The sequence below is a fragment of the Patagioenas fasciata genome, chromosome 5 (genome assembly GCF_037038585.1).
Source record: "Patagioenas fasciata isolate bPatFas1 chromosome 5, bPatFas1.hap1, whole genome shotgun sequence".
Lineage (NCBI taxonomy): Eukaryota > Metazoa > Chordata > Aves > Columbiformes > Columbidae > Patagioenas > Patagioenas fasciata.
In genome coordinates this window covers 48,189,909-48,215,826 of record NC_092524.1, presented here as the reverse complement: position 1 = coordinate 48,215,826, position 25,918 = coordinate 48,189,909, and the positions used below count along the sequence as shown (strand labels likewise).

Sequence of the window (25,918 nt, the reverse complement as noted above, 5' to 3'; positions counted from 1 at the left end):
GTAAATGTCAGTGTGCCTGCAGGAATGGTTCTAGTGATATTTGGTTTGCTCTTGCCTAACCATGTTTTATTCATGCAAGAACATACAGTTTTTCATCAATCACTTCCCAGGATCCCTTCCAGAAAGCAGGGCAGATGACCCAAGTCATTGCAACAAGCAGCAACAAAACAAGGTGTTGGAGGGACTACAAGTGGAGTGGTTCATTTTCAGCAAAGTATCATAAAAAATAAATTAGGAAAATCTGAAGTGTTTATAAATAAATAAATAAACACAAACCCTCAGAGGAACACAGTATTTAAGAATGCAACAGACTCAACTATTAAATATGCATGGAAGCAAAATGATTCAAGATGTTTTGATGCTTATGGGGAAATCAACAGAAGCACTGTATTGGGACCGTCTTCCAACTGCTCTGTAAGATTCTCTTTTCCCTCTTTTTTTTTTTTGAATGTTTCCCTCAATTACAGCTAGATTTTGATTTGTATGAATACCGGATCACTGCTCCTTGCTACTAAAGCTGATTTCCCACCTGAAGATAGTCTTCTGTAGCTAAGCCTTCAACAGCCAGTTACCATCAAAAGTTGAAGATGATAACAATAACATCAGATGGTTTTCCAGTACCAGAGGAGCTGACATGTATGCTCAGATGACATGCGTCAACAAGAACTACAGTGTCAGTGTTTAGATAGAGTTACAGGTGACTAAGCCCCAAGAGCATATGAACTCTTGGGAAGCAAAAGATCCTGGTTTTATGCAAATGTCCTTAGCCCTGCTGGGTAAAAAATGACAATCTCAGCAGAGATTCAAGGCACTTCTTCCTATTACCCACTCTATCTTGAACTACAGTGTTAAAACTTCTAAAGCAAAACGTATTCAACAAGAGTTGTCAAGCTTTGAGTCATACAGGACTAATCCCAGATAGTCCTGTAACAGGGTTGAAGAAGGCTGCATTTCTCAGTGTTGTGAACTCATGGTCAAGCTCCTGGAATAATCACACATCAAGCAATGCTTTGGCTTGTCTCTGCCTACACACTCCCAGGGACCACCTCCCAATATCAAGAAACTAATTGCTTCCACTTCCCTACAAAGTAGGATCTCAGCTAGCTGGCAGTGATCAGGAGGAAAGCTGATCTATTATCTACTTACGTGTGTATTTATTCTTCTATCTGCAACCACAGAGAATCTTGTAGATTTTGCAAAGACTGTACATCAGGGAAAAAAACAAACAACTGATATCTGTTCACCAACACTACAAACCTGCTCTTAGTCCAAAACTATGTCAAAGCTGCTAAGAAACTGCTTTACAATAAGATTCTCTAAGTGATGCTACAGTTGGCTCTGCTACTTGGAAGCTGTCTTTGCTTTTGGAAATGCAACACACGTCCCCTTCCTGCTAGCTTGGATGAGGCTCATTGGTGAGCAAAAAGACTGCAGCCTCTGGAAAATACATGGATCATCCTTGCCTTTTAATGCCTTATAGCATTCCCAAAGTGATGTTTAGCCTTCCACAAATTTTTCCACATAAAGTCTAACACAGAGGATCTGCCAGTTCAGCAAGGAATCTGGTTGAAAGCAAGATAAGCCTCAAAGTACACTTGAGATCTAAACAGCTCCGTTCTTGGGGAAGTGCTTTTTATTTTGAGGCCTAAACCAACTTCAACCAACTCTTTGAAGCAGAGCATAAAAGATTTTGTTTGCTCAATCCAAGCAATGACAAATAGGATATGATCTTTCACTATTATTCTTCACAGAGATTTTATAAGTCTTCTTCCCTACTTTTACAGATTGAAAGGGATCTTCAATGACCCAATGACTCAGCTGGAATTTTTTATAGAAACCTCAGAGTGGGAAATGCTATACAGAAGTTTATCACAGAACTCTGATAATATACTCAAAATCTAAGCTCTAATTTTTCCTTCTTCTACACCAAAATAAAAATGATTTTTAATAAGTATCATGTTGTCACCATTCTGAAATAAAGTGAGAGTTTGAGGTGGGTTTTTCTGTTTCACTTTTTTTAAATGTGTAGACTTGTTTTTTTTTTTTTTTTTTTTTTTTTTTTTGTAGTGGAGAAGTGCATACAGTACCTGTTGCTATTCTTATGTGGTTCTTTAAAAGTTTTCATAAAGACAACAGGTTACCAGTGAAATATAATATCAGCTCATCAGGTTCTTCAGGTGCTCTTCTGCAAAGCTATGAAATAACAGATCATCTCCTCCTTGGAGAAACGTAACACAAAATTTTCACATACAATCACCGTAAGTTATTCCCTCCCCCACCCCTGCAGCTTCATAGCCCACCCAACCATTCAATTTCAGATTTTCTTTTATTTAAAAAAAAAAAAAGAAAAAAATAAAAACAGAGAAAAAATAAAAACAGCTTATAAAACAGCAAAGGAAATAAAGTTATTTTAATATATATAGAAAGAGAACAAAATGAAACTTGAGGGAAAACTTACTGGCGTTACAGTTTATCCTGATACAGTCTAGATGGGGAAAAATAAATGAAAGATGAAATTGCATCCTTCAAGGTAACAGCTGCAGACATCCAAAAACAATCAGTCCACCCTTCCGGGGACAGACACACGCAAAGAGATGTGGCCATTTTATACTTATATACACTCTGTACAAGTTTAGGAGTGGGTCTATATGTACAGTATATTCTACAGAAATATCGGCTACATAAATATATATATACACGCACACATATATATATACACATATGTATAGAGAGATATACCAATATACATATATATCCACATGTTGACACAGAAAGTGATTTTATTTTTATAGAAACCTATGCATCTAAAATTATCTTCTACTCCAGAACATGAAGTGATGTGAATTACAATTAAAAAATTGACAATTAAAGCACAAAAAAACTCCCTCAAAATGTAAGTCATACTCCAGTGTCATTTTGTTTTTTAAAGAACTTTAGAAATTTCTCTGAGAAGCTTGAAGCTCCAAGTCAACCTTTACACTTGGTTTCTTTTGAACAAATTTGTACTGTTATTGTATAAATACAGCATCTGTCCATCACAGAATACCTGTAAAATCAGTCTATGAGATTTGTTGATGCAATATTTAACCCTTTCCAGCTCTCCCAAAGACAGACCCTCCTCTCATTCCCCCAATACCAGCCCAGAATATTTTTTAATATGTGCACAGACATATTTGATACTGTCCATTCAGGTGAGGAAAGGGTTAATATACTGCCCAGTTGTGTCCTGTTATAAAATGGCCACTTGCAAACGGCTAACCGCACGAACGCCCAGCCCAGATTTCAGCTAGTTCTGGAGGTTAGGAATACATTTGTTATTTGGCTGGGGGAACGGGGATTTCCTTCAAAGGTCACCAGCCCTGCCAGCTCTTCAGAGCCCAATCTCACCTTGCTCTCTGAACGCTAAAACTGAATGGGATGCTCATAACGTTCGGGGAGAAGATGAAACGGGCAGTGAAGTGGCAGATCTGGGAACCTTTGCTGGCCCTGCTTCATTCAGAGGTTACAGGCAAGGGAGAGATGAAGAGGGGTACATGGAAAGAAAAATAGAGCTATGCTCATGGAATCTAATAAATGGTAACGGAGGAGTCTGCACAATGAAAACAAGTTGAGGTAGGGGAGCCTGAGCTAGAGGGCTTCTGAGCGTTGCTTCTCTCATTTAACACAGTAATGCTCAGCATATCTCAGGATACGACCCATAAGGGGATCTCACGTGTATAGATGCCTACTTACGGCCTTGTGAACATCCATTACTGCAGTGTCTGGCATGGGCAAGAGCTATCACATGAGTGCTATTATCTATCTTGGGCCATGCTAACCTTCTCTTGGAAAATCAAGGCCAGGAATAATAGAACCATGTTAATGGACATCCTGCCTGGACACCTAAAGCTTTGACCAGCAAGGAAGGTCATATTTATTACAGAGATATGGCCCAGCAAGAGAGATTATACAGAATGGCAGAGAAATATGATGTAGTTTGTTGCTTAACTGGACCAATTTTGTTTTTATTTGGACAGATATAGGAAAATTATTTCAGCAGCTGAAACTAAATGCAGTTTTTAAAAAAATGAAAGAGGAGAAAGAACAAGAGTCTATAAATAAAGAACTGTAATGATCAGGGACATGCCAATCAGGAGCAGCAAAGCCAGAGAGAGTCTGTTTTCAAGCAGAACCTCTCTTGAGAAAATCTGGGTTTGGTTTTGTGCGATTAGGTTTGTCATGTGTCGTCAACCGCAACAGAAAAGTGGGAGCAAACAGCCCTGGAGCAATTGGTACAATCACCATACAGTGGTGGGTATATCCCTTATAGGAGTTGGGTGGGATAAGGGGAGTTCTGAAGTACATGCTGGGAAACTTCCCTCTGTGACCTGATGGAGAGTGACAGCAAGAGTGAGAGAGATTCCCAAGTCTCACTACAAACGAGATCGAGAGAGTTGTTACGCCTGGAACAACAGGGGAATTTCTTACGGGCTAAACAGTAAGTGCGCTGGAAAGGGAAACATGGCTGGTCCTTGGCAACATTCATCAAACTTGGAAACTAAAAACATTGTTGTGTTATTTCCACGTTACCTTCACAGAACAAGCACAGGTGGTTTTGGGTTTTGTTTTTGTTGTTTTGGTTTTGGTGGGTTGGTTGGTTTTTGTTGGTTTGGGGGGGATTTTTTGTTTGGTTTTGGTTTGTGTCTTTTGTTGCTGTTGTATTGTGGTTTGTTTTGGTTTGGTTTTTTGTGTGGTTTTTTTATTTCCTTCACTCTGAGCCTTCACCAAAGCAACCAAAAAGATTCCTGATCATTAATACATCAAGTTGTTTTCTCCCTCTTATATCAGTTTTATACGGAAGAAAACTTTCCTCCAAACTAGTGCAATGCTACAATCCAGAGCAAGGGATGCTGTTGCTGGCAGTAAGGTACAGGTTTAGTCTGGTCTTTGGTCTCAAAACAGCAGCAGCTGGAGGATTCAGGAATAACTAAAAGAAACTGCTTGGGATTCCTCCTGCACCTGACCAGGGCAATATGACTTCTGGTAATTGTCATCTGGGGCTCTCAGCACTGTTATCAGCTTCTGCTGATCGGATTTGCTTTATTTAGGTATGGCTGCATTCCTGACTCAAAAGACATTTCCCCTTGCCTTAGGGTTTGAAGATGAGCATGTCTAAATATCTGTAAATCCAGTCATCTCCCAGTTCAGAAATTGGATGAGCAATCTGCAGGACAGAAGTGAAAACACAGTCTATAACTGTATGGGGAGTAGGATGAGCTGGGAAGACTTTCTACAGTTTCTTTCTTTCATTATTATTCCTAATGTGAACCAAAAACTGCTGTCCTAGTGCTCAGATGGAAAGTTTTCCAGAGCATATCACCTAGAAAATGGGCCAAAGACCCTCTCCTTGGAAAAGGTTAAATAGCTGCCATTACCTAACACTGGGGATTTATTGTTTGAAGAGATATATTTAGCAGCAGACAGAAGTCTCTATGAATTAAGCCTGTGTATCTTACCGTTTGTATCATTGTGCCTGAAAATAGTGATATTTCTTTGGCATTGCTAAGACACGAGGATGTTTTTCTCTTGAATCAGGAAAGTCACCTTTGCTCCGCAAGGACAAAGTATTTGTTCCTTTTGATGAGCACCCATAATGCAGTTATGGAAGAGCACTTTAAGTTAAGACAAGGAAAAGAAAGATAATAGGGACACGGCAGGTTATTTTCTGTGGAGAAACTGGATGAGGTCCTGTGCAGATTCTTGCCCTATGCTACAGTGTATCTCCTTGCCTCTCTTCTACTTGCATGCAGTCAACCACCTGTAACTGGCAGCTGACAAATATTTTTGCATGACTATGATAAACAAACCAAAAAAATCCACCAAAGGTTTTTATATGTACTGATTATGGAAAATAAATTTATTAGTGAGAAACAGTGTGAACAGGCATACACTAGCAGATCTGAGTGCACAATTCACACAAAACGAAGTGTGATATAAATGTCCACATACATTTGTAAAAGAAAGGTAGAAACTGTGACTGTGCTGTTTGTATATGCAAATTACAACAGAAACTTTGCGTTTTGGAGGGCAAAGATGTTTTGACACTCCTGAGGAGATGTCTCAGGAAAAGACAAGAGAGGGATGATTGATTGCAGTTCCTTACAAAAGAACTGACTCTAATTTACAGGAGGCAGGCACTATTTGCTCTAGCCACCAGAGCCAGGCCAGGGAGAAACAGAACTGAAATATTCTTTAATAAAAGTCAGTGACACTGCTTCTGCCACTCATCAGTGGGAGGGAAAAAACAATTGAAGGTGGATTTCCCTATTAGACCAGACATTTCTTTCCCTTTCTGCACATCATCTCAGCATCAGGAATTATTCCCAATGATGTTCCATGCCATGTTTTGCTTAATTTCTCTCTCTCTCTCCTTCCACTCTAGACCTATTTCTTCAGAGTCCTTTTCAGCAGAAGTGAGATCTGTGTCACATTTGAACTCCTAATCTTCACACAACAAACACTGGAACTACTCTGAGACCTGCTGTCAACATGCAGCTGCAGTGCCTCGGGCACCTCCAGGGGAAAGGTCTGAAACAACTCCCTCACCTCTCTTTCTTAGAGAATTATTCATCACTGCACTTCCTCTCCCTCCCACCTTCTACAGCCAGCACCCACCCATGCCCGTGGAGCACCGTGTCCCCTGTTTGTTTTGTTTGCGAGTGCTGAGGGGCGGGGGGGATATGCCAGCCCCTGCAGGCTGCTCTGTACGCTCTGTTCTCAGGGCTGTTTGCTGTGCGGGCCGCAGGCTTCAGGCCTTTGAAGGGTTGAATACCATCTTTTGATTTACCATGGTTGATGGGGTATGGGAAAGCTTTACAACTGAAACACACAGAAGAGGTTTGAAACAAAAAATTTAAAAAATAAATAAATAAAAAACAATATAGGGAACACCTTAATAACCACACATACGATAATAAGTAATCAAGTGGAATAGATCAAAGAAGAGAAGGAAGAGACAGCTCTTAGTAATAGTATTAAATGACTTACAAGAAAAGCACAATTAAATAACTCACCACTCAAAACAGTCTTTGTTTGCACACATCTGTCATGGGTTAGACACTGGGTGGGATGCTGACAGGTAGCTAGTCAGCACCGAGCATGCTCAGGTCTTCAGAGGTGGTGCTGATGATTGTTTCTCACTGGTAACGGGATTTTGGCAGGGTCAGATAATTAAGATTCGGATCTCATGTGTGACATTTTGGCTATGAACAGTCTCCTTAAAGAGTTAGATGTGACTTAGAGTGAACAACTGAAATTGAATGGCTCTGGTAAGGTCATTCCTCTTCAAGTTCTGTTTCTTCAACAGCAAGGCAACCTTGCCATTTTGAAAGAAAGTAAGTTGTGTTTTTCAAGGAATATATCTGACAGCTTTATAAATCTAAAGAGAGGAGAGGTGAAGCTCAATCCAGGTTCCAACAGTCTAAACTACCCTTCTGTTGAGCTGCACATAGAGGCTGCTGACAGGTTTCTACTGATGCAGCCTGTAGTCACTTCTGAGAGAAGATTCAACCTTATAAAACTTTCCAGCTCAAAAGCTGCCAAATCTGGCATATACTTTGCTTCAGTCCCTGCAACTACACAAAACCAGCCTTCAGTTAACACAGGGTTTGGTTTGCAGATTTTGTCCCTGTATTAAACCATCAAGGACATTTCTTTCCAAACATATGCAGACCGCGTGTCAATTCTTTAGCCACATCTTTTAGAAAACAGATAGTAAGAGTTGAACAGTTCACCTCTAGGCTAGATGATGGTGTAACAGAACCCAGTGAGTGCTAAAAGTAACTGATGCCAATCAGATACACAATATTGACCAGTCATGAGGGAAAATATTGTCTTCCAGCAAGATATAAAAAAAACAGGAAAGGAAAGAATAAGCTGTAAAAAATTGTAAGTGTATTTAGGGTAATCTGAACATGCCCTCCTCATATTCATACGAGTTCTAAGTCTAGGATGCCCTGAACACCAAAAAGAAGCAATTCCCTCTATTCTCATTGATTTTAAGGGAAGATAAATATATAACAGAATCAAACAAGTGGTACCTTTCCCAGAAGAAAAAGCGATAATTTTTTTTTAAGTCTGGCAGTTTTCATGCTGTAGTACTTTTCATGTGGGAGTATCAAAGGTGATGGAAGCAGCACTTATTTAAATAATACCAGAATCCCTGGCAGGTTGTGAAGTATTCTCTCTTCAAGAAAGAGAGAAACTAAGGCATGCAAGGTAAAGGAAATGGCTCGGGGTTGCAAAAGGGGGTAGTGTAGAGCAAAGTAGCTACTCTACTACCCCATCACTTCCCCGACAGAAGTATGCCGCTGCCAGTGTTCCAGTGATTAAGTTTATTCTCTGAAAATAAAATGGCTAGCAATAATTGCCAAGTAAGGAAACAGTGGGGAAAAAGATAACTTCATTTTGCCAGATTATTAGCACCAACTGTAATAGACCAGAAGAAAATGCAGTCATATATGTACATGCACTGGAGTTTTGTGAAGGATTCTCTTTGCAGATGTAAGAATGCTCAACACCTACTCTTTTGAGCTGTTCTCCAGAGACACCCTGCAAATCCACGAAATTTTCCATCACTTTAAAGTTATTACAGGCAGACATGGCTATCATTTGAGTGCTGTTTCTCTTTATTTGAGAAGTTACTGTCATAGCTGAGGTTGATCTATTCACTCTGTTCTCTAGGCCAGCCTGGGTAGCACAGCAACTGAACCTATGCTAGTTAGACACTCAATAGTGCTTTACACTTCTTCAGTCAAGCTAAGCAGAGCATATATACATATATATATATTCCAAACAGGAACTCTGTCACATTGCATTTTCTTCTTTTTTTTTTTTTCCTTTTTTAATAAGTAGGCAGGATTTCTATAGCCCTTTGGATGGAGTATCTTTGCTTTTAAGAGATATGAACTTGTTTAAATGCATTTTCTTCTCTTCACTTTCTTCTACCAAGAGCAGATATTAAGGGTCTGATTTGCACTTTCAAAGCCAAAAAGAGACTAGAAGCAATTTTAAAAAACAATCTAGTTCCAGAGGACAACTGCTGGACAACATATTGCTCAGATGAGGGTGAATCTTAAAGTCATCGTTCAAGACCTTGGTGATGGCACATCAAGACCTTGATGAATTTATATGTAGCGGGGACAGGAGTTAAAAAACAAGACCCATTACTACAGGTATGGGTGTATAACACAAAGCCACTACATGGTTTGTTTCTTATATCGCCACAGCAGGGCTTTGAAGATGTTGATACTGTTAGCTCAAAAAATGTGAAAGCTTATGTTGGTGGGGATTCGAATTTAAAAGTTGACATGAGCTTTCACAGACCATGGACCTATCTTCATAGAGAGTACCCTACATATTCAAAGAAATTTAACATTTTGCACAGTCATGATAGTTCTGCCTCTTTGACTCAGAATCTCTTCTTGGATGTATTCTGGATTTACATGAAGCAACAAGTTGCATCACTGAATGGTGAAAGAAAGCTTCAACTTGTATATTTACATTCTTTAAAAAGGGTATTTGTCATTCAGTACAATACTTCAAGACTGGCAAGAAAATGGATTGAGACTAATCTAATAGTACATTTACTCCTGGTTTTTTTCATTGTTGTTATTGTTGAACTTGTTTCTAATTGTCTTTTTAAATTATTTTTTGGAAAAATGTAACTCTAAGGAGACAGAAGACAACCCTTTGGGAGGAGGGGTGTGCACTTTTTTTTAATTGCCTTCATTTTAATAAAGACACAATCAAAAAACCCAGGCTTTTTTACTAGATTTAAAAAGTCCTGAATGCTGAAACATATAGCAATTGGCAAATAGAAATAATTAGTAAATTAATAAAATAGACCAAGTTCTTTCAAACGCTGCCAAATTCTGTAAAGAGCATGGGATTCACAGGACTTTTGCTTGACATTTTGCGTCTCTTCCATGTTTGGCTTTGACTGTTTTGAGTGATGCTAGATGAATGAGGGATGTAACTGATCAAAAGATGGACCAAGCAGCATGTATCACACAGAGCTTCACCAGTCCCAGACCAAAAAAGGAAACTTAAAAACTTAAAGACTTAAAAACCAACACTGTCCATAACGAAGAACTGACAGCAAATCTTCATGCAGCAATGCAGAAGAGAATTTCTCTCCGCAAGAGAATATCATTATGAGATCTCAGCAATTATTTTAGAAATCAATCCAATCAAACCAACAGAAATTGAACAAAATTATTTTAAAAACCACTAATCACAAGCCCAAAGTAATAGTGAAGGGAAAGTGAAATTTTTTTATACGATACCTAAATTGACCATAAGTTTGACACGGCCTCCATCAAGCTCCAGACGCAGAGTGTCAGCAGAGTCTCGTGAGGTGGTTGCCATCAAAAGCCCATAAGCGCGCTGGGACATGAAACGGAAGGACACGTCTTCTGCTTCTGTGTGCATGACCATAGGCATGATGATCTTCATGTACATGCTGCCATCATAGCTCAAGATAGAGGCCTCTGCAAGGAATCAGCAAAAAATTGCAAAAAAATGAAAAAGAAGTTACAACTCTATATGATCTTCACTCCTGAAAAACCCTGACACTTATCATAGAGCACTGTGTTTATAGAAACCATACCACTCGCCACAGAAAGGTGTGTAACTGGCTAAAAACACAGCAACTGTCTAACTGCATCCAGCAACTATACGTGGCAAATCTGAACAGCAAACATAAAGATATGGTATCCACCACAACTGGAGGCAGCAGTATCCATGGAGACAAAACCCCCAACAACAAGTATGTTAGCACAGAGTCCTTTTGTGATAATGAGCTGGCCAAGCCTGTTTTGCACATCTTCCAGAAAGTGCAATCTCATCCATTAGTGCAGCCTTCCCCTGCCCTAGATGTAATGACTACTTTAAATAATGTCTACAACACTTCTACTAGAGGATTTAGTCTTGCCTTTGATGGCTCAAAATTCCTATTTCTGGTACTCTTAAGAGCTGTTGCTTATTTAGGGAGGAATTTCATTCCATTGCTAGCACTTAAAAGAAAAAAAACTGTATGAAGCAAGTTTCCTAACAGGTCTTTTCTACATCAGATTTGTGCTGTTTCATGATTTTATATTTTTCCACTCTATACTAACAAGTAATATTTCTAGAGCTCTGCTGATACAACCAATGGCATTGCAACAATAATGAAGAAAGGAACAAACCAAACTTCATTGCAAATTTCAGTGTCATTCAAACACAGGACATGTCAGGAGACAGAGGCATGACGAAAGCCAGGGGGAGAAAAAGTAAGAAACAGCAAGGAAAGAAGTTGTGTTTTTCTATTATCTCTGAGGATGTTGAAGAAAATGGGAAGTTCAGCTGAGGAAAGGAGTTATAGTACTTAACATTCTCTATTTGTTCGGGGTCTTGCCTGCAGAAATTGATATTCTCCTGTCAGGGGCTAGAAGTAAAGCCTTGTGACAGAACTGCATCAACCACTGTGGTATGGCAATCATTGTTTCAGTCCAGGAATATGCTCCAAAGCATTTTTATCAACAAAATTTTAAAATATACATAAATGTATTAATACCTGAATCAGACCACCCCTTCTCCCCACAGCTAACCCTACTGAGGGCAGAGCCACAGAGATTGCTCCATGTAGGACTTCTACCACAAAACTATACATAAAAATCTCAGAGGATAAGAAAAAAACTAGTCCGGCTCCCTAAGCATGTGAGAAGATTGCTCCTTAAAGCATTCTTACCAGTGCCTCGTCCAGTTAAGCTACAGTTTTCTCGAATGGTTGGGATTCTCACCAGACACACCACACAGACCCCGGAAAGATAGCATCTCATTCAACCAACTGCAACAACATGTATTTAGAATCTAGATGTTTTCCTCATGTTTCACCCATTTGTCCTATGTTTCCCAGCCAGGCTACCCAAGCTGACAGGAGTGGAGCCTCTAGTACAAACCAGCAAGTTTGGCAAAGCCAATCCGTATATCCTCTTGGTGCCTAAATGTTAGATGCTAGAGTAGGGTAGATGGATGTGAAACTGAGGAACAGCCATATGTCCATGCTGGAAAGGACCCATGGCTAGCTCCACAATGGCCAGTGACAGAACTACAGTGTGGTAACAAATATGCAAATAAGGTGATAAATAATGATATAAGCATCAGGCTGATAAAGTGCCAGAGGAGACGTATATGGTTACAAAACATTTGGTGGGGATCACTGTAGCTGTGCTGGTGCAGCAACCCACCACACTAATAGCTGGTCTGCAGCACCTCTCTGATCATGGGACATACAAACCCAGTAAGAAGAAAACTTTTCTGGGATCATCATTAAAATAAGACAGCTGTGAACAACATCCCTATTCACCAGTTTTCTTAGCTGCACTCCCCACACACTGTCATGGTCTGTACACACAAAGCCCTCTACACGTAATACCCACTCAGCCATACATACACCTTCTGGGCACCAGCTGTCAGTGCTGCCCTCGGGGTTCACATCTTCCCTTGGCCAAGAAACAGAGAAGGAAAGAAAGCTCCTTTTTCAAGGTGGGGGAATGGTTTCTTTTTTTCAAAGTGCAATTCTCTTCCCCCTCACGTCTGCATCTCTTACTTGCCACCCACAGCTGCAAGGTGGAACTAAACGTACTGTATATTATACATACACTCAAAGGCAATGCGTATGTACACACAAACCCTCCTTGCTCTCTTTCCTCTCTCTCTCTGTGGATTGTATTAGAAAATGCAGTCAAGCATGAAATGGCTCTTTTGACGCCTTCAGCTCAGCTGTGCCTTGCATGAAAGAGTTGCTTGCCCTGGTGCCTGAATAGCTGTGAGAAGGGAGCTGGAGGAGATGCGGACTGTGAGGGGGAGTAGCTGACACAAGAGCCCCAGCCCTGCTGCTTCCTACTCCACAGCACCATGTGTTAGGTGCTCTGGAAACATGAGTTTTTCTGCAGACACTAGAAGAAAACAAATTGAAAGCAGGGTAGTAATGAGTCTCTTCCCTTCAGAAATAATTCATGTCCTTCAGCTCTACTGATCCCATTGACAGAAAACTATTGTCCTTAGACAAGAAATCTCAACCATTATTGTTATACTTATGTAAGAAGGACCTGAAGAACACCCAGGATTGCTGAAGACGGCACAGAAGTCTAGACAATGTTTCAGCTGACATCCCACAGTAGACTAAATCGAGTATTACTGCCTCTTCTCTGGCCAATCTGCTACAAACAGGGAGCAATAAATCCTTGTAACAATTAAGCAGACAAAATGAAATAGCCTGGAATACTTGAAGCAGCCTCTGCACAATCACAGGAGATGGCAAATTCCTGTCCTTGTGTATGCCCCCGTGCTGACCTAAGCCTGGCCCAGTCAGACCACCTATGCACTTGACACCTTTTAAAAATAAAGAGATTTCATTCTCACCTTGCAAGTCTTCATCATCTGGAGTATTTGGGAGCTTTTTCAGCACATCTCCTTGTAAGCAGACCACTCCCTCCAGCTACAAAAATACCCCTTCTGAGGGGGGGTATTGCCTAGTAGCAGTCATACAAATAAAACTGATCTCCTTGTCTTGGCAGTCAGCCCCCAAAACTCGAGGAAGGCACTTTACAGCTAAGCAACACATACGGCAAATCTGCTCAGGGTTGAATGTAACCTGGCAACAACCAGGTGACCTCAGTCTCCTTGACACATGTGCTAGTGACTTCTGCCTGAATACAGGCATCCATTAAATTGTCCCCAGCCATCTGCAGCAATGGGACTGTAACACTTTTCAGCACCATAAATACAGGCAGTGGCACAGTTATCTGAGTTAAAAATACATGCACATTCCTTCCACTCTTTTACGGTAGGTATTATACTTGGATGCCTCAGAGACACGCATAGAAGCAATGGGTGAAACCATGTTTCAGAGACCCACAGATTTGTACAGATGAAAAGATCCAGAACACAATTTATTTGCAATCACAAAGCCAGAAGCTTCATTGCCATTAGCTTGGAGATGGGAAGATGAAGAAACCAGGTGCTGATTGAAAACTGCCCTGACACAATGCCAGAGATCCGTGAAAATCAATATATTATTAGGAGTGATTAGCTTTCCAGTCTTGTGCTCTGAGACCCTGCCAGCTTTAATTTTACACTTAGCATCCAAAGGAGCAATTCCCTGTTCTTCCCCACAAGGCTCTGCATAAACCTCATGGGGAGACAGAAACAGGCATGTTCTTAGAATACAGAGACAAAAATATTCAAGACCTCTTCATGCTCTTTCTCCTGCTTTTTAACCTTTCTCTTGTATTAATCTCCATTCTTTGTCTCTTTCCTCTCTTCTCCATTTTAGCTTTTCTGTAATCTCCTGTTCTTCCCTGTGAGCTCTTTCCTCTGCCTCCCAGACAGCAATATAACTTTCTTCCTTCTTCAAGCTTCCAGAAAGATGGTAGTGCAAGAAGGAGGAAAAAATACCTTCCCTTCAAAAACACTCAGTTGAAATCACCAACAACAGCAGTTCAGGGCACATGATGTATTCCCCACAACTACATTTGCACGAATCAGCCCAACTGAGCAGAGATTCCCACCAGCTCGACAGGCACCAGACACATTGCAAAGAGCAAGTGCAGCAAACAGGTATGCTGGTTCAAAACTATGGGGAATACAGACCAAACATTTCCACCTTCTTGCAAAAATTGAAACATCCTTCAAGAAAATGTGCCAGAATTTTGTATCCACAAACTAGACAAAACTTCCTACAGGAATTACACAGCACACCTCTTTCCATTCCATGCAAACCTGCCAGCTTTTATTTTAATATATCCACCAGCAGACACATGATCACAAAGAAAAGCAGCCTTAATTTTCTGAAAACCAAAATCACATTCTACAAAGAAAAAAGTGGCATAAAAATTTAAAAATAAATCCTCATTCCTGTCAAGCAGATTCCATACAGATGAGTTTTAACAATGGAAGTCTGTTAAGTAATTTGGGGAGCCTGAATATAATCACTCAGACCAATATCTGACTAGGACCCAGGAGTTAATATGCCTTTTTTGGTGAAAAAGATGTAATGGGAACTTAAAGTGCTCATAAGCAGATAAAACCTTGTATATCATCTGATGAGACAGGAGCTGGGAGCTGTGGGGCTCCCAGAGCTGGGCTCTCACTGCCCAGGGGTGTCCCACACACCCAAGGAGGTGGGCACAACCCAAGCAGTGATTCCCTCCCCCCAGTTAAATAGAGAGCATGATGTCATATGGTATCAAGTACTGCTTTGGCTAGTTTGGGTCAGCTGTCCTGGCTGTGTCCCCTCCAGCTTCCTGCGAAAATTAACTCTATTCTAGTCAAACACAAGACAGTGGGACAACAATGGGGAACACAAAACTGTCTTTAAATACTCACCTAAAAATAATCCTCACATTAGAAATAAGAATGCATTTTAGTAGTCTAGCAAAATACCCTGCAAATAGTATCACTAATCAGTCACTGCTAGGTTTATTGCACTCCTAAGAACAAAGCTATTGTGCTTTAAAAATTTCAGCCCGTCAAGATGTCAATAGCATCATCATCATCATCAGTTGCTATGCACTGAAAACTCATGAAGATAAAACAGTGAAAATCTTGGACACATACAACCACATAAATGTAAAGAACCTGGACTGGTGGTGCTGGTTTTGCCAGGGTTTATCCTCCCTCACAGACCGAAGTATTTTTGCAACATCAATCCAAAGGTTTTTCTGTTTCAAATTAAGACAATGCTGTCTTTCCTTACTCTCAGCAGACATACATTTGCTTTACAAGAGGACTTAAATATCCTTAAACTCAGCATACCATTACCTCAGCTCTCTTGCTCTATTCTAGACTGAGTAAACCTATTCCTTCAACTCCTGACTTTTATTTTCCAAAGTTTGTCTCTTCTGCTTCTCACCTCTGGCTTCTCTTGTATTTGTATACTACTTTCTTAAATTCAAATGCTCCAGTTTGAATAGCATATGCCAGTTAAGACCAAACTGCACTAAAAGTAGAATAATTACATAAGACACCCTTATCAGCACAATGAGTACAAAATATTTCCAAATGAGCAGCAAATGAGAGAGATAATAGAGGTAGCTGCAAGGCATTCATCACATTTTCAGCGATGCAAGAATACTGGTGGAGCAGTAATAATAATTATCACTTATAAGACCGCTGCTATAGACAAAAATTGCTAGCAGATGTTTACATAGACCAGATGACATCCAGATGAATATTTTTCATCAAACACATATTTTCAAAACCCTGTGAAATTTATAGCATAGCTTTATTTAAAAGATCTCATTACTTTTAACATACATGCAAATCTGAAAACAGCCTAGAAGTGCTGGATGGTTCATATAAAATCAGAAATTCCTGAAGAACACCTGCAGTGCAAACCACACCTATCCATTTATCTAAAAAGTCAGAACAGAATAAATACCCTATTCACCATTTCCCTTTCCATACTACTGTCTCTTCCCCATTCCAGTATCTTATCTATTTTGTATCATTTTCCTATGAGGTTTTTCTAAACACAAGTAGAAATACCGAATTACTGCAGAAAAAATTATCATTTAAGTATCCACAGAATGGAAGACACAAATATAGGCAAGGAAGGCAAACTAAAAGCCCCAAGCAACATATCCATATGAAGGTGTAGGTTTCACTGCAAGTACTGTAACGTCCTTTCTCAGACAAAAAAAAATTAGCTTGATTCATAAAGCTAAGGCATTGAAATTACTTAGGGACGGAAGCAATTCTGAAAATTTTTCAGAACCACTACACAATTTTTTTTACATCTGAATCCAAAATGCACACCTTGCTTTTCTAGTTCAATATTAACAGGAGGTTATATAATACCAAAATCCTGGAAACTGGCCCTGAGAATTTTCAGCTCCAAGTGAGTGTAATCCTAAGGAACTAGTTAAAACTACGAAGATTCTACCATTGTGAGGGAAAGTAGCATCAGGTTTCTGACTGTCTACAACAAAAACTTCAGTGGAGACCTACTAAATTTTAAACTGACCCAGAGAAGACATATTAGGATCCAGGATCCCAAATCTCCCTCCATTAATAAACCTCAGAAGTCTTCGCACTATGGATTCTTTTGTTTAACTTCTGTAATGAACCAACCCTCCAGCTCCCAAGGCTAACCTGTGACCACCCTTCAGAGACGTATGGACTGTTTTCCATCAGCATCAGGTTCATTATGTGCTTCCCCTCCTCCTGTCATCACCACACACAAAAGAGGATAAATTAATTAAGGGCCGTGGTCAGGTGCAGAGTTACAGAAAAAAAAAAAACACCAAAACACACCAAAACCCAACACTTTAATCCACAATGAAAGGTAAATGTTATCTAATAAACTTCACATCTCTCTTTTTTGGGCTGCAATCATAAAGAACAGGGCTGGAGAGCACTGATCAACACAGTGGAAATATTTGCAAACAGAGGAAACTGTAGCTTGTAAATGTTATTGCTAGCCCTGGGAGGTGACAAGCAAGGCTGTATTGCCATACTGAAGCTTGGCAGAGACACAGGGGAACCAAGAAGGAGCACATGGGTTCTTCAAACTTACTTCAAATGTCACTCTAACATTTACAGAACTGTGTACAACTATTTGGGAAGAAATCTCCGTCAAGAAGGCTAAGGGTAGAAGAATTGCTCTTCAAAGCCAAGGAGCATAAGGTGGAAGGCACAGGGAAATCTGCTGCTAAAATTATAGTCTGAGAGTTTGCCTTACACACATCGTAGGATGTAGAAAATGAAGTGACTTCTGTTTAGTTTGAACATAGAGCTCTGAGTTCTCTTCATGGCACTGTTAAGCCACTTGAAGTATCTGATCATTCTCTTCCCAGTAGCATTCATCAAAAAATGGAGATGAAGTTTTGCTCATCTCAGACGTATACATTGAAAGAAAGAGAGAGTAGATACAATTTGCAGCAAGTAAAATCCCAGAAACTCCACCCCTGGAAATTTTCAAACCTCAACTGGAAAATGCCTCTAACAACTGATTCTGTCCTTGAAGCTGGCCCCACTTGGAGCTCGCAGCTGGGACAGAGATCCCTTTCAACCACAACTGCTCTATGACAAGTGTCAGAATGCACTGATTTCACTGGATACTGCATCATTTCAGAGCAATCATCTTACACCTGAAAGTTGCTACTGATCTGAGATGGAATAGATTTTGTCTTTTGAGTTACTGCATTAATGGGGACGCTGTTTATGGCATGTTGTTAAGCCTGAAGAAATAGGAGATTCAAAATTTCACACTCCTACAGGCACCGTATGTCCTTGGGCAAATTTTTTCATCCCCACTGAATCATCTCAACATTTACAGTTAGGAACCAAACATATTATGACACTGCTAAACACACCCAACTATTGTGCTTTGGATCTTTTATCCCACAAGTAAGGATGCTCTCACTGAACTGGTGTGTCACACACTGTCAACATCTCCCAGTGGCTGCTGATTCTCAGGTGAAAACGGAAATGCTTCTAAGCGTGGCTCTCAGCAGTAAAATTTGCATTACTTCCCCAAATTTCCAGGAGATGAGGGCTTTGCTACAAAATCCACAGATGTGGAAAAGCTACTATAAAGGCAGTTATTAACAGCCTACCACCTTTAAAAGGCAAGTCTGCTATCTGAACTACATTCATAACCTTGTATAAAAGCACAAAAAACCTTCTCTCAGTTCTGTTTTTTGATGACTGGAAAGTAACAATAACTTATATTGCCTCCAGCTGTTAGTTGAGGGAAGGTTCAAGGAAGGTTCACAGCATGGACCAGACAACTTTCAATTTCCTCTTCTTCCTTTTTCTCATCTGGCAGCCCCAAAACCCTGAACTTTTAAAATTCCTGTAATGGGTGCTTTAGTAGGACAGGGAGCAGAGGGCAAATATGGGTCTACAAACTGTAGGGTAAACTTGTACACAAATATCAAAGGTACACCATGGTGTTTTTGAAAAAAAAAAAACAATTATTCAATGCAGGAAATCTCTGATTTAGGAGGGACCAGAAGTGGAACTTCATAGACTGCCATGTTGCAAATAAGTAGGCAGAGGAGTTGGGTAATTATTTAAAACTAATACAAGGCAAGCAGGTTCGTGGAAATGGGGATATCACAACACTCACTAAGGCTGGCAAATAGGTCATCTTTGGGAGAGGCCAGATACAACAGAGCAGGTGGGAATTAGAAGGGTAACAATAGCATCCATGCCATGGAAAAATGCAATATAACATGTAAATTGGGGTTTCAAACTACATCTTCCAAATTTAAAACAGAAGATAAACTAAGAAGAGTTTATGATACTAGGACCTGTGGGAATGTCCTTTCAAAGCCTTTCTCCTCCTATCACAGAGTTGCTGCTTTCCCTAAAAACATTTGCAAAACCTTCAGAGTGGTGCCTGCCTAAGAGTGACGCTCCATTCGTACAGCACAGACTGTGCAGAAATGGTGACACTGATTTCCAGGCATCCCACAGGCTCTGTCCACTCCTAATGAAGTCATCAGCAGAGATGCAACAGCCAAGGCTGCTCATTCAGCTAATTGCAACCACTGTCCAATTATTGTAACCACAATGAAGAGGAAAAGCGAAGCAGAAACTAGTAGTTGGCATGGCATGGCAGTTGATATTGCCAAGATCACGACAGCTGAAGCAAGAGATACATGTTCAAGCCTGTAAATTTCACTAGCAGATAAGAGAAATTAAGTCCTACTTTCAAGTAAGTAATAGGACACTGTCTTCTGAAAACATGATTGTCCTGCAGACCAAATTCTACCATATGACTCTGATACTTGTAACAAAATGTGTTTATAAAAAAGGGAATTCCAGATAAATATGAAGAAAAAAAAAGAACTGACATATGAATGTATGGTGCTTCTGTAATAATGATGACCACAATTACCCAGAATTTCCTTGTTTAGACAATTAGAAGAATGTCCATGAACTGTCTCTCTCTGACTCCAAACATGACCAAGTGCAGTTTGTCTCTTACGAAATCTGTATAATCTGGTAGGGGCAGAGTTAGCAATTTATAGTCCAAAACACTCATTATAATTATGCAAATTCATACACTTATTAAACTCCTACAAGCATATCTCAAATAACAAAGGTTGTGGTACAGGATCTCCTAAGTGGATAGACTAGCATTCAGTGGATGGGTTTACATAAAACAGTAGCCAATGCAAATCCTCCATCCGAAATTCAAAGGTTTAGATGCACAGAGAAGAGAGTTCCATTAATCTTCTTCTCCAAGCTCTAAGAGCCTCCAATGGGAATTGTAAAAGATAGTAAATCCTACTTCCTAGGGAAGCTGTGAAGGTTTAGTCAGGGTTTGCAAATTCTTCGAAATCCTCCAGTCAAAAGAACCGTAGATGTATAAATTATGACAGCAGCTGTGACCCTAAAACTTTCATATTCACCACTATGCTGCCCATTTTATTCACTTCAAAGTTCAGAGCAGCAGGCAGAGTACAATAAAGAATGTCACGCTCCAGAAGTGCCAGCCTGATGTCTCAGTTAAGTAAAAGTGAATCTTCTTCAGCTGCTTCTATCACTAGACAGAGAGAGTTCCTGAGGCCTGTGTCTATTCTGATTCAAAACCAGACAAAATATTGAAATCACCAGTTATCTTAGACTGAAAGTGTTGTTTCTGTGCAGATTTTCGAACACCTGTTACATTATCTACAACTTTTCCTAAATATTTGGATCTCTCCTGCTCCTAACAGAAATCACAAAGCAGTCACACTGTGTCCTGGTTGTGTCAAAAACAAGTTTCCCATTTAGTGAATTTGCTTGTCAGCTAAAGCTTTCATATTAGCTGCTTTCCTGAAAAGCCAGATACACATTTTGGTAAACATAGCAATGGAATTGAGGTCACTGGACTGATAAGGATGGATGTACATCACGCGAGAGGGGCAACGAGAAACAGGTGACCAAGAAACTGACCAACGGAGTATAACATCCCATTCACGTGAATACTTCATGTAAAAATGGGAGATCACGAGGATCTCATCCCTTTTTCCCTTTTTTCCCTTTTTCCTTATGGCCGACATTAGGAGAGGACCTTGCTGGTCGTCCCTGAGAACTGAGGCCTAGTGACAGACTGAATACAGCTCCGGCTGGCTGCAGAGTCCAGTCCAAGACTTAGGGTGCCGGCCCGTCATCTACTGGAGCAGTTGCCAGGACTTTCAAGATTGGTTTTGTATATTTTGTATCATTTTCTCTATTTTTATTAGTAGCATTAGTAAAACATTTTTAATTTTTCCAACTCTCTTCTCTCTGTCCTTCTTTCCCTCCCAGTCGCCTGTCCTTAGTCGGAAGGGGGGGAGGGAGGGGCTGAAGAGAGAAGTGGGGGGAGAGGGGGTTAACAATACATCTGCCATGGTTTTATTGTCACCCTGCAATCAAAACCTCGACACACTGTTATCCTGTATCAAGACATTTGCATCCACTTATAGACAAGATGTGATAATGTACCAACATCCCATATTGTTTTCTTCATACTAGATCTAGTGGAAAACTCTGAGTTAAGAGAGTGTAGATGGTGAAGAACCTGCTATTTATCCTCTCTAAAGCACTTCTGTCCACTGTAATGAAGTCCAGAGGGACATTTACTCTCCAGATTGCTAGCAGCAAACCAGATGTGATGTATTTTGTTACAACATTTCTGATCCATTACATCAAATTATGCCAGATTAAATAAAGCTCATGAGGGAAAAGGGCTGCCTCAGACCTGTAAGCTGGCTCAAACAGAAAATTCAGTGTCTGCACCTCCTATGTGACACTGCTTTCCATACGACTTCACCTGATGCTAGGCAGCACACCTGCAGTGTTAACTACCTGGGAAGGAACTTCACAATGGCTGCGCAGGCAATAAAAATCTTAATTTCACCATGGTGATCTAAAGTTCTTTAGGTTCCTGAACAACCTCTTCATGCGCTAAACCTGAAAGTCGCAAAGACTCATAGCAAGGAAGAATTAGTTCCCCCACCCCATCAGTATTAAGCCTTGTCCTGTTCAGAATAGCAGTAAGAACAATACAGTTGATATTCCTGCCTCAAGGAAGGAATGAAGAATTCAAACATGAACCACTCATTCCTAAAAATGAGAGTTCAGAAATACCTTAGAAATAGAAAAATGGGAGTTTTGTAGTCTCAGCCTAAAGAGAATTTTTCCCATATCCTAAAATCACCGTTTAGAACAACCTGTAGGGCTGCTTGTGCTCTGAGGAAGTCTGGGCAGGAGGAAGAATAAAGCTACCTACCCCAAGTACAAGGTGTTTGCTAACCTGGGCGGCAGACAGGAAGTTCGAGATGTTTGATAAAAAAAGTCAACAGGCACAGCCTCAATGCTCTGTATAATGGAAAGAACAGCTTGGTTTCACATATAATGTATTCCAGAGATGGAACTAGGAGAATAAACTGCAAAAGCCGTCCCATGTAGCTGAGTGGGATCACAGGTAAGGTCAGGTCAGTTAATTACTATGTATTTGCTGGAAATGACCTAGAAAGGTGATTAGATGCACAATTCTCTTACAGCAATTAGCTCCTGTTGATCTGAATATGAAATAGGTACCTAGTAAAAGTTAACTCTGTAATGAAAGGAAAGAATCAGAACAAAGACAATATTCAGTGATGTAAGCCAAGGCAAGTATGGGGAATGGCCAGATGTTTGAATGCACGTTGGAGGACTGGAGAATGCTTTCACATGTATTATTTGCTCCACCCTCTAAAGTGTGTCATAGAAAGAGAGATTGTTAGAACGGAGCCCAATACAATTTAACAAAGCATGGTAAAAGTAGATGGCAGTGTGGCTATCAGATCAACCTTGTATAAAGGCTGTGGCAAATCCATCATGAGGTTTTCCAGGCTCTGAGACAGCCTGACTAGAACTGGTCCTACCATTAAATTGTGTTTACTTCAGAGATTAAAATTTTTCTCTTTTCTCATTATAAAAGCCTGAAAGGGGGGCGAGGAGGAGAGAGTCTGACATTTTCTACTCTTTTAAGTGGTATTCTCTGTCATGATAAAAGCCATTAATAATTACCAACAAAAATAGGAGGGAGGGGGAAGTAATTACAGTCTCTGAAGGCAAAAAGTGATCTTGCACTCAGCAGCTTTACTTCCTTTTCTTCACTTTTTCAACACCTTGTTGCTCCAGTGATATCTACCCCCTTCTTCTGGGCTCTCTGCAGTCTACCCTCCTACTGTTTCTGCACCCGAAGGAGAGGGATGAAGAGCTGGGCTGCAGCTCTGAAAAGGCAGCCTTCAGCTGCGGGACAGCAGGGTTCAGGTGTTGCCCACACCAACAGGGACAGACAGGAGCAGCCCCACTTGTGCACCTCTCACACCTGCCCACATTTCAAAGGAGTCGCACAACCAAGCACAGGAGAAAAGAGGCAGTGTTAGCTCTGCTATGACAGACAGTGCTGGGCAGAGCTTGTAGCTGTTATTTGGGGCTGAAACACACTAGTGAAATCGCATGTGAAACTAGTATCAGGCCTTAGTGTCCCAGATGGCTTCAGGAGGCTCCCGATTTGGAAAATATTCATGACACCATCCAGAAACTTATTTAAATTTTAAAAAGCCCATAACAATAGTCTGGAGGTTTCTACATTCTAGAGGACCCTGTACAATTTCAGAAATGATTTAGACAAAAAAAATTACTGCATAACGACAGGAACTGTTTCACTCTGAATATAAAAGCTGCCTATTGGGACACCTTCCGTTTGAAATTAAACACATTGCAAAAAAAAATATCCCAAACCCGCTAATTGTACATACTTTATCTGTCAGATTTCCCACTCCTATTGTTTGTGGCATCGGAATAAGGCGTTTCTTTTTTTCCTTCTCATGTTACTGTGCAAAAGGCCTATACAAAGAACAGCAAAACCAGCCAGCCACTTGCACAAGGCAATAAACAGCACATCAGATAATTCCTATCTGTAACACAGTTATCAAATTTCATTGTACTTTCCAATACATTCTTCCAATTTCCAAACAGCTTTGGAAAACGACAAAGCAGAATACGCACAATGTGCAGCAAAAAACACAATATCATTATCTTCAATGGGAGTTAAGGGGATGACTCTGCCTTAACAGCAACTTTAGCAGGTTGGAACAACATTTTGCATAATATTAAAGCAACAAAAGTTACATCTAGTCACATTGCACCCTTTTTTCGGGGAAACACATGGTTAGACCCGCAGCCACATGGTCTTCTGAGCATATCGCTTCCTCTTTAAACTGCATAAATACTGCTCCTGTGTCAGGTAGACTGAATACCACCTCCACAACAGATGGAACACAACAGAGAAATGTAACCAAAGGAAGATGGACAAAGCTCTCCCTTTACTGAACAGAAAACCAAGCTCAGCAACTAAGAATATATCAGCTACGGGGTTTGAACAGCAGGACCAGTAACCAGGGAAAGTGAAATCTGTGTCCTATGCTCCAGGCAGGTACCTTTTTACTATAAAAATTCTACAAAATGCAAACCTTTTCCATAATGTCTCAGTCATTGTTCATTAAGAGCAAGAACAGTATTTGAAGCTTGTTCCGTTCTTAGCTTCTGGAACACAATGGGGGTACTTTCAAACTGATGCTGGGCAAAAAAAACCACCTCTCACTTCTAAACCCTAAATTCACAAAAAAACCTGCATGTAATGTTCACTGAGAGTTTCACCAGATAAAGTTTAAAAGACCAGCCTAAATATTCGGAGGATGCAGTCATATTTCTCATTTTGAAGCCTGGATTGCAGACATTGCTTTTAGCTTCTCTTTGCCCTTCTTTATTCTTTTTTCTTTTTTTTTAAGGAAAAAAAAAAAAAAAGGTCTTTGTCATGTGATCTTTGAAATAGCATCTCAGAGCTGTATTTATTTTTAGTCTAACTTCCCTCAGTGTTAGCAGAACACCTCAGAATTGAATTTGCTAGTAGATTCTAGTCCCCCACTTCAGTCCCTGCTCTTCAGGAAACTCAGACATTTATAGTAAGTCTGCAGTAAGATGAAGGACTTTGCAGCTGGAGAACATACTTCAAACAATAAGAACTACCGACTGCTCTTCCTCAGTCTGGAACCTGGGAGTGTGCACATCTTCTCTGAAAAAATAGAAATTTATAAAAGGGCAAAGGCGAGTATTCAAATATTGAAGACAGTTCCCAGTAAATGATGAAACTGACAGGTTCACAGTTACAACCTTCCACAGCATCACAGTTCATTTCTTTAATTACTAGATTACATTATTTAAGAAGAAATATCAATTTCTCTTTTTTCTTGTGTCCTGAAAAAGCAAAAAGCTTGATCTTTCTTATACAGTATAACTCTGCTGTGATACCGAATTTCACGGGAGTGCTTATGGTGTGGAAAGAAAAGATGTCGTCAGTTTGGAAGGAGGAGAGGCAGCTTCTCAGACTTAAAACATACATTGAGGAAACACGAGAGTAAGTGAAACTGCCACCTAATGGTGACACTGTAACTTTGAAGCAGGCTGAGCAGCCAGCACACAAGGACACAAACGCTGCTTTGACCTGCATGTCTCGAATTCTGACTGACATTCACCTTCTTCAACAACATTTAATATATGCTGCTTCCTATAGCAGTGGCTACTGGTGAAGCAAAAGTTTATGTTTTAAGTGACAAAATCTGTCTTCATCAGGGATGTGACTGTTTTCTCGAATTGACAGATTTGATTTCCAGTTTCATGCCACAGATAAGAGATTGCACAACAAAGAATATAATAAAGCCAAAGTTCGGTTTGGGATTTTTTGAGGACTGATAACATAATAATTTCTGATGAAAACTACCAGCATTGGAGGAGTGTAGAAATGTTACTGAGTTAAACCAGCTAAAATTACTTCACTTACACTGATTTAATGGACACTTCAGTCATT

The 25,918-nt window shown here is 40.2% G+C and overlaps 1 protein-coding gene across 40 annotated transcripts in view; it reads right to left on the bottom strand.

The window, feature by feature from the left end:
* NRXN3 (neurexin 3) overlaps positions 1-25,918 on the bottom strand; it is a 1,036,700-nt gene that overhangs the window by 661,903 nt on the left and 348,879 nt on the right. For 32 of the 40 annotated variants that reach the window (XR_011739408.1, XR_011739409.1, XM_071809509.1 and 29 more), the window contains 2 exons: positions 10,326-10,529; positions 2,459-2,485 (listed from right to left, as the gene is read on the bottom strand). Coding sequence is in view for 38 of the 40 variants with exons in the window: in XM_071809509.1 (XP_071665610.1) it covers positions 2,459-2,485; positions 10,326-10,529 (231 nt within the window). In the remaining 2 variants the exon portion in view is untranslated. The remainder of the gene's footprint in view (positions 1-2,458; positions 2,486-10,325; positions 10,530-25,918) is intronic. The other 8 variants (XM_071809492.1, XM_071809497.1, XM_071809500.1 and 5 more) reach the window with 1 other exon arrangement.